General features: G+C 30.7%; 4 protein-coding genes across 4 annotated transcripts; 1 reads left to right on the forward strand and 3 right to left on the reverse strand.

The window, feature by feature from the left end:
- Nucleotides 1-1,287: 1,287 nt before the first annotated feature.
- On the forward strand, nucleotides 1,288-2,901 carry LOC124844578 (Integrase-type DNA-binding superfamily protein). The gene has a single exon (XM_047321536.2). It carries the CDS (start codon nucleotides 1,410-1,412, stop codon nucleotides 2,610-2,612), a length of 1,203 nt encoding a protein of 400 aa, XP_047177492.2. The 5' UTR covers nucleotides 1,288-1,409; the 3' UTR covers nucleotides 2,613-2,901.
- Nucleotides 2,902-3,380: 479 nt separating this feature from the next.
- LOC124844579 (superoxide dismutase [Fe], chloroplastic) lies at nucleotides 3,381-6,935 on the reverse strand. Its single transcript, XM_047321537.2, has 9 exons — nucleotides 6,832-6,935; nucleotides 6,705-6,745; nucleotides 5,414-5,464; nucleotides 4,855-5,043; nucleotides 4,600-4,771; nucleotides 4,298-4,419; nucleotides 4,137-4,163; nucleotides 3,989-4,012; nucleotides 3,381-3,722 (listed from the first exon to the last, which is right to left on the reverse strand). Exons 1-9 carry the CDS (start codon nucleotides 6,842-6,844, stop codon nucleotides 3,624-3,626), a joined length of 738 nt encoding a protein of 245 aa, XP_047177493.1. The 5' UTR covers nucleotides 6,845-6,935; the 3' UTR covers nucleotides 3,381-3,623.
- A 1,214-nt stretch (nucleotides 6,936-8,149) lies between these two features.
- LOC124844577 (stellacyanin-like) lies at nucleotides 8,150-9,097 on the reverse strand. The gene is made up of 2 exons (XM_047321535.2): nucleotides 8,928-9,097; nucleotides 8,150-8,737 (listed from the first exon to the last, which is right to left on the reverse strand). Exons 1-2 carry the CDS (start codon nucleotides 9,094-9,096, stop codon nucleotides 8,340-8,342), a joined length of 567 nt encoding a protein of 188 aa, XP_047177491.1. The 5' UTR covers nucleotide 9,097; the 3' UTR covers nucleotides 8,150-8,339.
- A 3,025-nt stretch (nucleotides 9,098-12,122) lies between these two features.
- On the reverse strand, nucleotides 12,123-16,044 carry LOC124844575 (wall-associated receptor kinase 3-like). The gene is made up of 4 exons (XM_047321532.2): nucleotides 16,001-16,044; nucleotides 14,920-15,835; nucleotides 13,740-13,925; nucleotides 12,123-13,621 (listed from the first exon to the last, which is right to left on the reverse strand). Exons 2-4 carry the CDS (start codon nucleotides 15,785-15,787, stop codon nucleotides 12,396-12,398), a joined length of 2,280 nt encoding a protein of 759 aa, XP_047177488.2. The 5' UTR covers nucleotides 15,788-15,835; nucleotides 16,001-16,044; the 3' UTR covers nucleotides 12,123-12,395.
- Nucleotides 16,045-17,074: the final 1,030 nt, after the last annotated feature.

Consider the following 17,074-nt stretch of genomic DNA (forward strand, 5'->3'; position numbering starts at 1 on the left):
ATGGTTGATGTGGGAAAAGTTGACAGCTAACTAAAGCAACATCATATGCATCACCTTCTGTCCTGTTTATTATACTAAGCAATTCAGTTTGTGGCACACATCACATTCTTTCCTGGTCACAACCATGTGCATGGCTTATAAAGTAATTGAGAAAACAGTTGTACAATTGGAGGAACCTATTGTAAATGGTTTAAAGTGTTACTAAAAGTTACATGGAGAGTGAAAGATGCCTAGAATCTGTCTCACATAGAAAAAAAAATGGTGTTACTTCCTTAGAGTGGTCATGCCATGTGGCATCAACAAATGGGGTGTCTTCAAATTAGAGCAATGAATCACAAGCTTGTGCAGTTTTAATCATTATAGGTTCAAATATGGAAGTCCTGTTCTAACCATTAGCTTCTGCTACATTTTCATTGGCATTATCTATATGCCTTATGAACCGTTTTCAGTGTCTTTATGCCATTCTCAAAAGAAATCAAAGTGTTTGATGAAAATAAAAAACTCAAAAAGTTCATACTTTGCTGTGCTCACACATTTGAGTGTTTTTGTTTAATGCTATAGACCTGAAAAAGGTAGCACTGACTTCATCAAAATAACACAAAGGATATTGAAATTAAATCCTTCATAAATATAGTATTCGTGTACATGATAACATAGATAATGAACCTTTGTTTGCACCAAAAGGGAAAACAACAAGAACAACAAATGATAAACCTTTGTTAATCAATTGCACCACCAAACCTTCCAAACTTAGTGCCTTTTTAAGGAGGAAAAATAGTGCAGTTTGTCATCTTAGTGGTTAGAAACTAAATTTCATTTTTTCTAAAATATAAAATTATTACTTTTTGTACTCTGGTGTGTATGAAATGTATCAGTAACAAAAAACAAATTGTAATTGGTTCATTGGATTTCTGCATTAAATTACATCAGCACAGTCAAGAGAAGAATATAGCATGTGGGTGTTCAACAAAATCACATGATTAGAGAGGAAAGAATAATACCAGATATAATAACAAACAATGAACATGAAGGTCTTAAATTAAGGAAGCTGTTGTCATCAAACGAATGTCAATTCTCAATACTTTGCACCCTGTATGACAGCTGATCCAAAAAGCTTGAGCTGTCTGATTCCTATTGGTTGTGAAGGAAAAGCATGTCATATAATGCAACCATAAATTGTAAGTAAAAAATGAAATCCCCATAAAGAAATACACCTGATTGAAGCCACAACATATTCCTAATGAAAAAAAGTAGGTTACTTTTATTGTTTATAATAATAAACCTTAACTGATACCTGCCAATGTGAGGTGTGCCTTAGTCCTCAGGAAATGTACTTAGTGGAGTGCATGGATTTTAATCATTTCTATCTGTCAGTGTTCTATCTCAGATTTACTGTCTGAAGGATCTATATGAAGGGTACATTTCCAAAGAAGGAAATCTTCACTCAAAAGAAATTTTCAACTTGTTTGCAGGAAATGGAAACAGGATCAAAGTTTTTGGACAATGCAATGATAGGGGGTTCTCGTTCTCTTACTGCCTCTAACCATCTTCATGTGTTAAGAAGTGGGGAAAACTCATCAATAACATCATCTCAACAACTTCTTTCATGTTCAAATTCTACTTCAATGAAAGAAGAGGCACCTTTAGCCACATGGATTAGTCATATCCCTGCAAAGTTCAATGGCCCTCAAGACATAAAAAATGTGAGAGAGAAAAACCGATCCAATTCTATCTTCCCAGCCTCGGACACAAAAAACAGCTCCATTCCTCTAAATCTTTTGGAAACTCTCCCACCATTGACTATGGCACCATGTTTTGATGAGCCTGTTGCTTCTTTAGCCTCTTCTTCTGCCCCACCCAATTTTCCAAACTTGACTTTGGTTTTGCAGGAACCCTCCATGGTGTACTCATCATCATCAAATATGAAAAGTGGTGAAGTCATGTCTGTAACTTCTAACCCCACCTATCAAGTTCCTCACTTTGGGCAAAACCAGCATCAAGGATGTAGTGATGCACACAAAACGAACAAGAATCTGAAGTCTTTCAACGAGAATTGGTTGAGTAGCACTAGGACTCAGCCTATGAAGTATGGTGGAAGAGGAAAACTGTTTAAAGGTGTGAGGCAGAGACACTGGGGGAAATGGGTTGCTGAGATTAGATTACCAAGAAACAGGACAAGGGTTTGGCTAGGGACTTTTGACACAGCTGAAGATGCTGCCATTGCATATGACACAGCAGCATACATACTGAGAGGAGAATATGCACAGTTGAACTTCCCAGATCTCAAGCATGTAATCCAGGCCAATTCTCTGAATGGAACCACTGCAGCACTTGTGGAGGCAAAACTACAAGCAATATCTCAAGGTGTTTCTTCTCACAGGAAGCCTACTGACTCACCAGCAGGCTTAAGCAACAAGCACACTGATGAGAATGGCAAATTGAAAAGTACAAATGACAAGAATTCAACCATGAAGGAGTGGCAGTTTGATAATACTGAGAAAAGCAAAAGTATACACCATGATATATCAGATGTGGAAACTGTTCAGTTAAGTAGAATGCCCTCCTTAGACATGGACAGTATTTGGGATGAACTTTTGGTCTCTAATTCATGATCACTTTTTTTTTTTCTACTTTCAAAGCATACATATATAGTAGCCCTTGTTTTATCTCAATTATGTTTCTCATTTGTACCACAACTTCAACGTTAAACTCTTTACTTCATTCTACATGATGCAGTTTAAATACCACACTAAATCATCAGGTTATATTTTCCTGTAATGATCTATAGAGATGTATTGAAACTAGTATACTCCTTAATACCCTTTGTTCATGGCCAAATACTGATAGAATTTTAAGTTATGCTAGAATATTTCTTCTTCTGAACAAATCATTGGTTCAGTTCAAAGGCTGTTTAGAAAACATATAGTCAACGTTGAAAACTGTGCTGATTGTAATTTTGAAGAAATATTCAACTGTATTTCTCTCTCGCGTAGATTTATAGGCAAACGAATAACGCAGAAGCCAATAGTATAACCTTAATCTTTTGTGCTTGAAAGCTTGAATACAAGGTAAAATATACCAACACTCTGTCTCCTTAACATGCTACTGCAATATTGAAATATACAACACTGTAAAACCAAGATTGACCAATAAGGATTCATTACAGTACCCGTTTTGCATTATGCTTTAACTAAATTAAATTGTATTTTATTTATGTAATGGACTGTTGGGTTTGGGGAAGAGGGAGAGGAATTCTAGCAAAGGTAAAAAAAATTCTGATATTGAAGAAGAGGTAACGTTTGAAACTGGAAAATTATGATTCCCTGAATTTCATTCTTTTTTCTGAATTTATAAATCAAACAAGAAGGTAAGGTCCCATATAAGTCATGAGAAAAAGTTGTCCATCATAGAATATTGTTTTGCTGATTGTTTATGCATAAACAATCTTATTGTTACATAGTGAAAGATAACCATAAACAAGATTTCTGATCATAGAACATAATCTGCAGGATGAAGAGATTTAACCCTCATACTACATGTATCTAAAGTGCAAAGGATGTGCATATTACATTATCTAGATAGAAACAATTCACTCATTGCACATCACACCATCCAAGTCAACATCATGCACTTAAAGCCTTAGCTTGCTCAAGTCTAGAACTCACTGCATCCCAAGAAACAAGCTTATCCACGAACACTGATATATAATCAGGGCGCCGGTTCTGGAAAGATGACAAAGAATCATAGTTAAATCTATCTGTTGAACACATTTCTCACTAATAATTGCATGAAAAAAAAATGATAGCAACACTGTTTACACTCTTTTTGGTTGGTGAAAAATTCACTTGATCTCATTTCCAAAATGGTAGATCTTATGTCTAAATTACCGAGATTCAGGTGAATTTCAGTCAATACAAAGAATTTATTGGAAACAGAATGTTGGCAGTTTTTCTTTTAGCTATATAAAATGGTTTGAGAAACACAGCACCTGAAAATCAAGGTAGTAAGCATGCTGCACAAAAATGGAAAAAAGATTACACAGTTAGCAATTCGTTATTGATGACTGTTACAAAGCTTGTGTGTGCAAGTTGTTTCATCAGTAACAAACAGAAAGCTAATTTGCTTAATATATATACCTCCCAAACATCAATGGTAAGAAGTGGCTGCAAGAAATTAATATGAAATTACATCAGAATTTATCAGGAAAATGATCCTCATCAAACCAAACTATCATTCATATTTTAGGATAAACAATGAACAATGAACATTGACATTATAACTAGTTCTTGCTACTTACATAATAACCTCCCCAGACAAGGGGGTTCACAGCATTGGGACTCTTGATCACCACTAGCTTGTTGTCCTCATCAGCTGAAGGAGGATTTGCAGCATTTTCCCCATCAAGTTTGCTTGATCTATCTATATTTCATCAACAAAAATGAATGAACAAGAAGGGTATGTGAATGTGACTTGCTTATATGAGCAAATTTCTTAGTAAACACTTACCCAAGAAGAAAAACAGAAAGTAAAATGGAACAAGCTTTTTGATTAGTTAAAATTTAGAAATGATCACATTCTAAAAGGACGATTTTAACTCACATGCAAGCCAGGCCCATCCTGAACCGAATTGTGTAGCAGCAGCAGCCTTAAACTCATCAAGGAATTTTTCAAATGAACCAAAGTCTCTTTCAATCAGTTCTAGAAGTTCCCCAGTTGGTTTTCCACCTCCACCTGGTTTCATGCACTCCCAGAAGAAGTCATGGTTCCATATCTGCAGTATGCATTACAAGATTAATTTCCAACAATTTGAAACATGAATGAGACTGGATTCTGGTTATAAGAATGCATGCGTGCCTGTGCTGCATTGTTGAAAGCTGGAAGAATGTCACCCTTATTGTATGAAGTGACTATAATCTCTTCCAGTGACTTCCCATCAAGCTCTGTCCCAACAACTTGCTTTTTCAGATTTTCCACATAAGTCCTGTGGTGCTTCCCCCAGTGAAACTCAAGTGTCTGCTGGCTCATCACAGGCTCCAAACCATTCTGAAAGATTTCATTTATCACAATGTTTTACAAAATACGATCAAGTGGTTACTAATTTTTCCCAGTAGAAGAGCCTTGTGTGATTTTGAGAATCATCATCTATATGTGTGTTTAATCAGATTATAGCATAGGATCAAATCACTTAGTCCACATAATGAGCAGAATATAAGACTAATCATAGTAACTTAGTCCATGCATATATTGAGATGCCTGTGTATGAATCCTTTCATTTTTTAAAGTTTCTTTACTAAATTAGACTAACCAAAGTTTCAAAGAACAATATATGAAAAATATAAAAGCTAATGCAATTCTAACTTGGAATCACAATCTATTCTAACTTGTAAAGCATGCAAACTTTAGGTCTTTTTACCAGTGGATATGGTGGCGGCTTCAGTTCAAACTTTGCATTGACTTTTGGACCCTGCAGTGTACAACATGCTTTCTTAAATAAAAAGTACATGAAAAACAATAGTAAAGAACACACACGATATGCCTCAAGAAAAAGGCCATTTCTTCTTGTGACTTCATAATTTCAACATGTATCCATAAATTTTTGTATTTCAGAATACACAATAAAAAATTTTGTATTTTAGATTGTACAGAATACAAAATAAAAAAAAATACATGAATTATATAATCTGAAATATGTAATAATTATATTTGGAAAATTGGATTCTGAATTATACACTCAAGAATATAAAATATAAAATATATTTTAAAATATACCTTCTAAAATTTAAAATTTATATTTTAGACAAGAATTTATGAGGGTTCAGGAAGATATTTCTGAAAGAAACTGCCCAAAAGAAGGAGGAAAGATAAAGTTAATGGGCCAATAAACCAGGCCGGCCCACAATTTCTTGGGTTTGGTTTAGATTGCCTGAATGATTCTATTTACACTTCTTTTCTTCTATTTGCACTTCCCACCTTTTTTTGTGATTTTAAAATACTAAAAATACTTTTTCCCTTTCTCCTTCTCCCCTTTTCTTCTCTTTCCAGCAATCCTATTCTCATCCAATCTCAAACTCTTCCATAAGCTTCTTCCACTGTCTTCTACTATTCCCACCCCTCCATTTGCCACTTTCACTCCCATTTTCCCTCTATTCTTTTTAGCTCGTCCAAATGTCTCAAAACCTTATTCCCTAAATATATCAAATGCATTTCATAAATTAATCTCTGAAATGCATTTAATTTATTTTGGAAATAAACTTTCTATACATTGATAAGCTCACGGTCAGAATAACCCTATAACTATTTCACTGAGTAATCTTTTAATGCTATACATGCATGTGTTCAATTTTAAAACGATATGATCAACGGTGAAATATTTTCATTGTAAAAATAGGTTAAAAGTAAAATTAAAAATGATTTTTTTTCATCGATTAGTTACTATTTCAACTCGATTTTAGTTTATCTGACTTAAATCAAACATACACAAAGAAAAGCATTTTAAGGTAAACTTTTGAATCTTATGCGAGTAAACACACATGAAATAACTAAAAACTACAAAAGTTTTTTGTTTTCAGAAACTGAACATATGATGATAAATTTACTATAACTTTAACATCTTGTTGAAGTAGCTGAATCAGAGCACCTTAATAATATATACTAATAAAACAGATTTTGAAGTATATTTGGTGATGAGAAGCATTAATATATACCTCTTTGAAAAGAACATTGATGCCAGTCACATTTTGTAACCCTGCAATGCAAACACGAATTAGCAGATGAAAAAACAGAAATTAAGATTGAAAATAGAACAGCAAAAGTTTGTGAAGAAAGAAGCACCTAATGAGGTCATGGTTTGTGAGGCGTGTGGCAAGAGTGAGGCTTTAGGATAAAGGTCAAACTTTTTCTAATTTGCAAACTTATATAGGACTCAAAAATACGTGTTAGTACAATTCGAATGTTGTAGTACACTAATGTTTTGCTGGTAGTACCAGAAGCAAAATGGCCCAGTACTACAACTCTGCAAGATTATCTATTTATCTAATATCTATTACTTACAAGCAAAAAAAGTTAATAGTAAATAATAAATTTGAACAATTGAGATTTCTCTTTGTCATGATGAATTAATAAATATTTAATCAATGCAAAGTATCGTTATGTGTGATTCCTTTTTATCAGAAAACTCATTTAAATCTCATTAATTACTTCTTTGTAGTTGCAACTAACTAGAGATATAATATCAAAACAATTACTTATTTTGGGATAAAAAAGGTAAATACATCTTAATATTAAATATTACTTATTTAATTAAAACAATAATAAAACAATATCTTCACGTATTTTTTACCCTAACCAAAACCTTCACATTGAGAAGGAAGGATAATAGTAGGTTCACATACTTACACTCACTTAACATACTTTTGTAATAGAAAAATAAAAATAATGAGTGTAAAAATGTATCAAAATATTTTTTTCTAATTGAGAATTCTCAACGTATATAAGTCTGTGCAAGTGTACACTTGTAACATTGATAGTATATATTAAAAGAAGGATACTGTTACTTTCCCTTTAATGTATACTATATATTCTTATAATTAAATTCTTTTGTTTTTTATAGCCATTATTTCTTAAGAAATGGGGTTTCAAAAAGTTTGAATATGATTCTATTGTTTAAATTTTTTTATTTACTTTTATCTTAATCATATTTGTATTTGTCTTTACGTCTTTTCAATTTAAAATGATTATATATATATATATATATATATATATATATATATATATATATATATATATATAATTATACTGACTAACTATATACAATTATACTCATCTTATTTAAATTAAATTCATTAGGAATAACTTAAAACTAATTATATATTAAAAAGATCAAATTAAATAATTATTTTACTATTTTTAATCTTGATTGATAATTTAAAATCACACATTATTTTTTTTATTATATAATGGTTGTTTAACTAAATACATTGTAAAAACCTGTGATGTATATAATTGATTTAATAAATTTACATGCAAAAGCATATAAATATTAGAGTGATAAAGAAAAAAAAATGTAAAAATAATAGCATAAAAAATATTTTTTGATGGCTCAGGTTTAGAAAAATAATATCACGAAAGGAGAAGACAGATTACCCTCAAATCTTAGACATAACATTTTCATGAGGGATGAATATGGTAGTGTTGTTAAAACAACATGAATTTGAATATCCTTTAATGTGCTCAAACAGTCATGTACAAAGTATGCTCCAAACTAAGCAAAACTTTGACCTTTTTCTTCATCAATCAATATTACAAAATAACATTCAAAAGAGAAATTTTAGTCACAGTCCTTATATGCTAAAATATGCAGCAACCATAACAGCAATATAGACAAACTGAAGTGCATTCCTTGCACAATGATTGAGAGTTCCAGCTGAAAGATGTGTGCTTTTCTTTGATGAAGGAGAGTTTGGAAGTGTGGCAGTGTTTTCATCAGATCCAGCCACAGCCTTAGGTGCTATAGTTGGAGCAAATGATTTGTCATCATCACCTTCAACATGAACATGAAGTTTCATTCCTCCAAGACAATACAACTTGTTTCCACTTACAAAATATCTGTCCCCACCTTTTCTCAATGGCACTGTTGTGTTACCATTCCCATATGTTGCCAAAACATTGCTGGTGTTACATGTCTCAAAGTTTTCTTTTGTAACCTCTTCTACGCTTTGGCCTGATGAGTACTGAAAAACTGTAAAAAAATCAAATAAAGTTATCAACTTCAGCTCTACAAGAAGTATCTGCATAAGTTGAATATATCAGTATATCAGAATATGTTGTAGCTATTATATAGGGTGTATTAGTGTAAATAATTCAAATACATTACATATAAGTCCTTTCTATAGTTTTGTTTTGAGTTGAAAGAAGTGTTAAATACTTACCAAGAGCATCTCCTACTTTGAACTTCTTATCAGTAATCCATGTATTAAGGTTTGTGCTAATGTCCCAACCAGAGCTATCTCCAACAGTGTAAGTAGTAGCTGAGCATGTGAAGGTGATAGTTGCAAAACAAAAAAGGAGAGAACAATAGAGCAAAAGTAACTTTTCCATGTTGATAAGGAGTTTTAACTATTTGGACCACAATAGGGTTCTTATATATAGTTGGAGTTTGATAACCTACCCAGTAAAATGACTAAATTAAATATAAGAAAAATATTTTAAAAAATGGAACAAGAAGAAAATAGTAGTTGCTTCTATATTGCAACTTTGGAATGTGTATTTCATTAGGTTGGTGTGGAGAGAAGGGGTTGTGTGGTAGCTGACAGTGGTTAAACCATATTGAACTGCCATCAAGCTAGGTCATGCTACAATTTGATTATGTTTTTCTACCTTTATTTTATTTTTTAATTCAAAACCTTTAATATTAGGAACAGTACTTTTAAAAGTGGTCAAGAAAATAAATTAAAGTAAAAAAGTATTTAAGATGAAATACTAAACAACTTTTTTTTTCTTACACTAGTTCTCTTAGTTTGATTTGTCTAAAATATGATTATGGTGTGTTTATTTAAGACTTAATAGAGAGGAATACCCAAAATATTATTGGGAAAGTTGTTGTATTGATTTCTACCTTCCTGACAACATTTTTCTGCTAAATATTGGTGTAACCATTGCACCACTTTGAGAGATTTTTTTCTTGTGGTGGTAAAGGTTTTCTAACATAGATTATTATGTACTACATAATATAATCTGTTAATTTTTCTTTTGTAAATAATAAAAATATATTATCATATGAATTGTTGCTCAAATAACATGCCCCATAGATAAAAATATTTTTTTCAACAAATAGTTCAATTTTTTTATCTTTTTTAATATGATTTTAACTTTTTAAAGTATAAAATAAATTGTTTTTTTTATTTCGAATTTTAATTACATGAAGAAGACGCCGTCTCGTATTTGATTAGTTGGCTACACTTTTAGGTTTGGGCCTGTAAACCACTACAGCCCACCTACTGGGAAATTACTTTTCGGTTAAAGCTTCCTGCACCCACTCAAATTTCACCACTCACCCATCAAAAGCTTCCGAAAAATATTTATTCCTAAAAGAAGGAGACGAATGATTTATGATTTTTTTTTCCAGAATTGTTTATTGTGTGTTCCAAAAACCAAATTCCAGAATATATAGGAAGAAAATGTCAGGATTTTGATTCACATCCTTATAAAATTTTATATTTTAGATTGTACTATGATATAAATTTTTATATTTGAGGTTATGCATTCTCAAATATAAAAAAAATTGTTTTGAACTAAATAATTTAAAATATAATTATATTTTAGATTATATAATGTAAAATACAACATAAAATTTTATTTTAAATTATATATTTTAAAATACAAAAAATTACATTTTAAATTATACAAATCTAAAATACAAAAGATGCTAAAATAAGATGCGGCTGAGTTATCCTTCCTAATGGACTGAGCGTGTTTCTCTAAAGCCCATTAGGTTGGAATCAACCACACCAATTCAATTCATGAATTATGGAAGAGATGATGAGTAAGTTCTAAAAGATGAGTGTTTCATCCTACACCTCCAACATCTCGTCCTGCACCTCCAAAAATTCCATTTTTAACCTTCTGACATCCTGCACCTCCAACCTTTTTAAAAATTTCATTTTTAACTTTCTTCTCTTTCTAATTAAAGAAATTTTATTTTCTTCTCTTTTTCTTTTAAAGACACTCTACACCACCTCAATGATAATTCTAATTTAATTTAAAATTTAAATATTATTTAATATAATTTTATATTTTAATAATTATTAAAATATGATTTATATTATAATAATAACTATACTAAAAAAATAAAAATAAAATAATTAAAATAAAAATAAAAATAAAATAATAATAATAATATAAAATTTGATTTAATATATTCAAATATATTAAATTATATTAAAATATTAAAATAAATTAAACAATTATTAAATTGTAAATAAAAACAAAAAATTTTAAAAACTTGTTATCGAGAATCAGTTTTGTTTTTTTATTTAAAATTTAATCAATATTTATTTTAACTAAATATTATAGCATTATTTATTATATTTTTATATTTTAATAATTATTAAAATATAATTTATATTTTTATAATAGTTTTATTAAAAATTAAAAATTAAAAATTAAAAATTAAAATAACTAAAATAATATTAAAAATCACATTTAATATATTTAAATATATTTAAATATATTAAAATATTAAACTAAATTAAATAATTATTAAAATTAAAATAAAAATCAAAATTTTAGAAAAATTTATTTATCGGATATCCATATCCGATTATAAATTTATCGGACGTCAATATCCGACTAACGTTTCTAAAATTTTACTTTTTATTTAAATTTTAATAATTATTTAATTTATTTAATATTTTGATATAATTTAATATATTTAAATATATTAAATGTGATTTTTAATATAATTTTTATTTTTATTATTTTTACTCTTATTTTAGTTATTATTATTTTTATTTTTTGATAAAACTATTATAAAAATATAAATCATATTTTAATAATTATTAAAATATAAAAATATAATAAATAATACTATAACTTTAATTAAATTAAATATTGATTAAATTTTAAATAAAAAACAAAACTGATTTTTGATAACAAATGTTTAAAAATTTTTGTTTTTATTTACAATTTAATAATTATTTAATTTATTTTAATATTTTAATATTTTAATATAATTTAATATATTTGAATATATTAAGTCAAATTTTATATTATTATTATTATTTTATTTTTATTTTTATTTTAATTATTTTATTTTTATTTTTTTAATATAGCTATTATTATAATATAAATCATATTTTAATAATTATTAAAATATAAAATTATATTAAATAATATTTAAATTTTAAATTAAATTAGAATTAATTTTAAGGTGGTCCAGAGTGTCTTTAATAAAAAAGAGAAGAAAATGAAAAGATAGTTATTAAAATATCTTTAATAAGAAAGAGAAGAAAGTTAAAAATTGGAGGTGCAGGGTGTCAGAAGGTTAAAAATGGAATTTTTGAAGGTGCAGGATGAGATGTTAGAGGTGTAGGATGAAGCACTCCTAAAAGATACTCTGTGAAATGTCCAACAAAACCCACTTTGTATAAAGGAAAACTAACATATTTAATCAAACTCTAACTTAAATAAATTTTGTTGTTCTAAATATTAAAATTTCTAATATATTATATATGTTTAACTGCATCGTTTATGAAACTAAGTGATGTTATGTATTCTACTTCCAATGCTAGTGACATTTTTATTTGATGAATAATTTTTAATCTTTAATTTGATTCACTGTATGGTTACAACTAAGTGAATCTGAAATCTTACAACTTATCCCGATCTGCGTTTGTTGTTCATCGTCCATCTTCAAGTGGTTCCAAAATCTGGTTATGCAAATCATAGAACCTAGAAATTGTACTGCTACTTGTACCATCACCATGATCAATACTTAAATGAGAACGTGGTCCGAGAAAGCTCTCTGTCTCTTCCTGAGATGCAACATCTTTTGCTCCTCCCAGTGAATGTTTTTCAATGATCCTTATTCCCTCCAACTCCATAGCAACTTCTTTCATGCTTGGTCTTTCTTCTCCATGCAACCTAAGACACCTTTTGGCTAGATTAGCAACTTCTATCACATACTCAACACTTGCATCACTCACGATTTCCTTGTCCAATATTTGATCCAACCGACCCTCATTCATTGCAGAAACAAAATACATGGACAAATTCCTATGACTCTGAGGCCTAAGGAACGAAAGTGCCTTCTTACTTGTCAATAGTTCTGCAAGAACAACACCAAAGCTGTAAACATCACTCTTCTCGGTTAGTTGGCTTGTTTGGAAGTACTCAGGATCAAGGTAACCCATGGTTCCTTGCACCAACGTTGTTAACTGAGTTTGATCAAGAGGAACAAGCTTTGAAGCACCAAAGTCAGAAACTTTTGCTGTGAGGTTGTCATCTAGAAGAATATTTGCTGTTTTAACATCTCTATGTATGATGGGTGTGGAAACAGAAGAATGCAAGTATGCAAGAGATTCTGCTGTCTCTGCTGCAATTCTCAAACGTGTTGTCCATGAAAGTTTGTGTTTATCACCACATGCCTCACCTTCAAAATGTAGATGCTCACAAAGGGTACCGTTGGTGATGAACTCATAAACAAGCAAAGGAAACTCAGTCTCCAGACAGCAACCTAGTAGTTTGACGACATTCCTATGGTTGATTTGGGAAAGCACGACCACTTCGTTGATGAATTGGCCAATCTCGGTTTGGTTGGAAACCATGGCCTTCTTGATGGCAACAACACTGCCATTTGATAATATACCTTTGTACACCGTTCCATGTCCTCCTTTGCCTATGATTCTATCATCATCGTAGTTGTCGGTGGCTTTCTTGAGCTCCTCAGCAGTGAAAATTGTGGCTCTTTCGGTTGAGCCATTGACCAGATCAATCTGCCTTTGCAATAACATGCCACCATTTTTCTTAAAATAGTTCTCCCTGATTTTCATGAGCTTTCTTTCACGGAATTGAGGGTATATGTTCAGGCATCCCACAACCACTGCCAATAGACTTAAGCTCAAACCTGTGAACAACAGTTACATTACATCCTTTGTTTTCGGCTACGTAATTTGACTTCCAACAATATAAACTAGAGAGTAAGAAACATTGTGTGTGAACGAATGTACATGTTTTTTACTTACTCAATCCAATTATAAGAATAAGATTCCCTGTGTTTTTGTCTCTTTTGGGTCTGCAGCCTTGGCCATTTCTCAATCCATCTCCTTCGTGGCCCTTTGGACATGAGCACTTCAAACCTTCTCCAGGGGCGTTTTTGCAGGTTTTCTTGTGGATGCATGGATTGCTGTTCAAAGCGCATTCATCCTTATCTGACCCAAACAAAGTGATCTCACTATTCGATTTCATTTTTGGTTTATCTAGGCTTTCTATATCATATATATAGCAAGGAATGCAAAGAAGATCACAGAGCAACGTTAAAATAGGACTAATCATTCGCCAAAATGAAGCATCAAGATAAAAAACGTGTTTTCTTTACTAAGTTATGATAAAGACTTGTACATGGAATAGAACGAGTAAAGGAAAATCTAGAAACGTTTCTTTTATTTTCGTCTTTAAGTACAAGAATGCCATCGTATTTTTATTTTATCTATTAGTTTAAAAATTATATAAAAATGGAAATAATACATTATCAATATGTTTAAATTAATAAAATTCGTTAAAACATGGACTTCAAAAAAAATATATCTATTCAGCTTTCAATCTCTCAAGTTACGTATACTAGCAAGAGATGGGTCATAGTCTTATCTTTTCCTTCATAGTCTTATCTTTTCCAGTCCATTTTTTTCCCTTTCCATCCAACCACCATAAGCCTTTTTGATTGTGATCAAATTTAAGATCCAATTAGTTCATCAGGCCATACACATATCAGACAAATATTAAATGCATCAGTGATTGATTGATTGATGACAATTTAGTCTTGTTCATGCATTCAAACTGGCAAGTGACTCTCAAGCAAGTTGATATAGCTTACACGTTAACTAACCCAACATGAATTTACGAGGTAACCTAGTCAACTAAGGTCAACTTATTAAACAAAGTATTTATTCTAAAAAAAATTGCCCTTAATTTTAAATAAAACACATGCATTTTTGCCTACTTAAATTCACTTCCTTTCGCAAAATTAACCCACCACCTTTAATTAATAGTATAAAAAGAATCACTAGTATATAAAAAAGTTAAATTCTTTTGACATAAATATACTTTTCATAGAAGAATCCAGTTACTTAAGGATAACTAAACGAATTAATCTACTAAAAATGAGATATTAGAAAGTAAAATACTAATCCAAAAATTAGAAATTACCATGGCAACCATCGTAGAGGTAAGGGTTTCCACCATGATTGCATTTGCAACGATAACCAATCCCATTCGTTGAATCGAGGCAATAACTGTTCTTATCCTTGCACGCATAGCTACTAGGATGTTGTTGCGCCTCTTCGCACGTTTGATTTCCCACAGCCCAATCAAGCACCAAGGGCAACCTCGGATTCTCGAGGCTCTTAAGATTTGTTGTCTCGAACTTGTAATAGCCTTCCGCAACCGTAAACGCATAGTTACAAGGATTGAAGTCACCGTCACGTACGGTGGAGTTGTTGCTTATACTCCAACTTTTCATTGCAAAACCATACACTCCATCGGGAACACCGATTTGGCAACAACCAATGCCATCGCATGATCCGTTTCTGATTTCACCAAGCGTGTCGCACATGGATACACACCCTCTTGTTGTAACATGTTTTCTGCTGCTATCGTAACCGATGAATACTCCAACCGTGCCACAACCAACTGCTGTGAATTTGTTCCTGCTTGGTGAGATTGAAAAGTGGGTCAAATTGAGACCATTTTGGTCGTTTGAGTTTTTGCTTTTGGTGCCATAGCAATCACGGACTACGGGACTTGAAACTATAACTTCCCCATCTTCTAGTGATATGTTGAGCACCAATATGTTGTTTGTTCCCAATAGAGGAATGGACGTGGGGGAGTTATCATGGTTGCAAGTGACGAGGAAAGTGTCGTTCATATAACAGCCCTCGCGTGTCCCAAAAGGGTAAGGTATGCTTAGATTGCCACAGCTTTTGGGGCAATCTGGAGAGGGTTGAGACACTGCTTTTGAAGCTACTGCCATCAGAAGAATAAGTTGGATGAGCTTTAGGATTTTGTTCATAGCCATGGCTTCACCAAAGATCCCTTGTAGAGCTTATATGAGTCTGGATATTACCTACAAAATCTCAAGAAGGTTGAAAAAAAAGACAAGAGTTTTGGAGTAACAAGATTGAAACTGAGGCTTTTTGGAGTGTGGAATATTCAGTTAATGTTTTGTTTGAAGCAGCAAAGCAACCAAGTTTTGTTTTAAGGTAGGTAAGAATGAAATACGATGGTGTACCACAAACGAATGCGAGGAGAAGTAGGTGATGAAGTAAGTTGGCTTCCCTTGCTTTCTGAGAGTGTTGTGTGTATGGTGTAGTGTGCTGTGGTGTGGTTAAGTATGACATACAATATGCAAACCCTGGTATAGCTTTTGGTTTAAGTTGGGTTAAATGAAAGTTGTGACTGGTCAACCCTCATAAATGATTCTACAACTATAACTTTTTAATTAGAGCCAGAGAAATGGTATATGTATACCTTAATTTTATCTACACATATTCTGTATATGATTTTTCTTTTTATCTCTTTTTTTTATTACATCAATGACCTATAAATCTATGATTTTTATTATTTTTCCAAGTATATATTAAGTGTCAATGACCTTTTTAAGGTCTATGAATCATTTTTCTTGGAGTTAATTGCTCGTTTGAGCTTAATAGTAATAATATGAACTTTATTTTTACTTATTTTAGTATAATTAAGCGGTATATGTTAGTCATTTTTTAGGATTAAAATAGGATTTCATTTTAAAAAATATATTTTAATTTGTCTTATTATTCATGTAATTTCTAATACACTTTTTTACGTCTATATATATATATATATATATATATATATATATATATATATATATATATATATATATATATTGAGTGTAAAATTAAATATTTTAGATCCATCAAAGAACACGTCTCACTAAAATATTTGAATGATTTTTATTCTATATAGAAAATAAATTTTAAACCTAACTCTAATATTAGAAAACCAATTTAAAAAAATTTACACCCATATTTCTATAGTATAAATTTATCTTATTATCTCTTATCGGTGTATGATCTTTAATATCTTAAGTTATGATTTCATATCTAATAAGAGGCGTAAGTAAACAATATTTATTAAAAATTCAAAATAAATTGACTTATACATATGAACTCAAATAATAATAATCTTTAAAAAAAAACAAATTATCAATTTAACATAAATTTACTTTTTTTTCCTTTTCTGTTAAAATAAATTTATTAGACTAAAATATGAAGATAACATTGATCGAACTAAAATTTACTAAAACAATTAAATTATTTTTTTAAATGAT

The sequence above is a fragment of the Vigna umbellata genome, chromosome 8 (assembly GCF_029865625.1).
Source record: "Vigna umbellata cultivar VRB3 chromosome 8, Vumbellata_1.0, whole genome shotgun sequence".
Lineage (NCBI taxonomy): Eukaryota > Viridiplantae > Streptophyta > Magnoliopsida > Fabales > Fabaceae > Vigna > Vigna umbellata.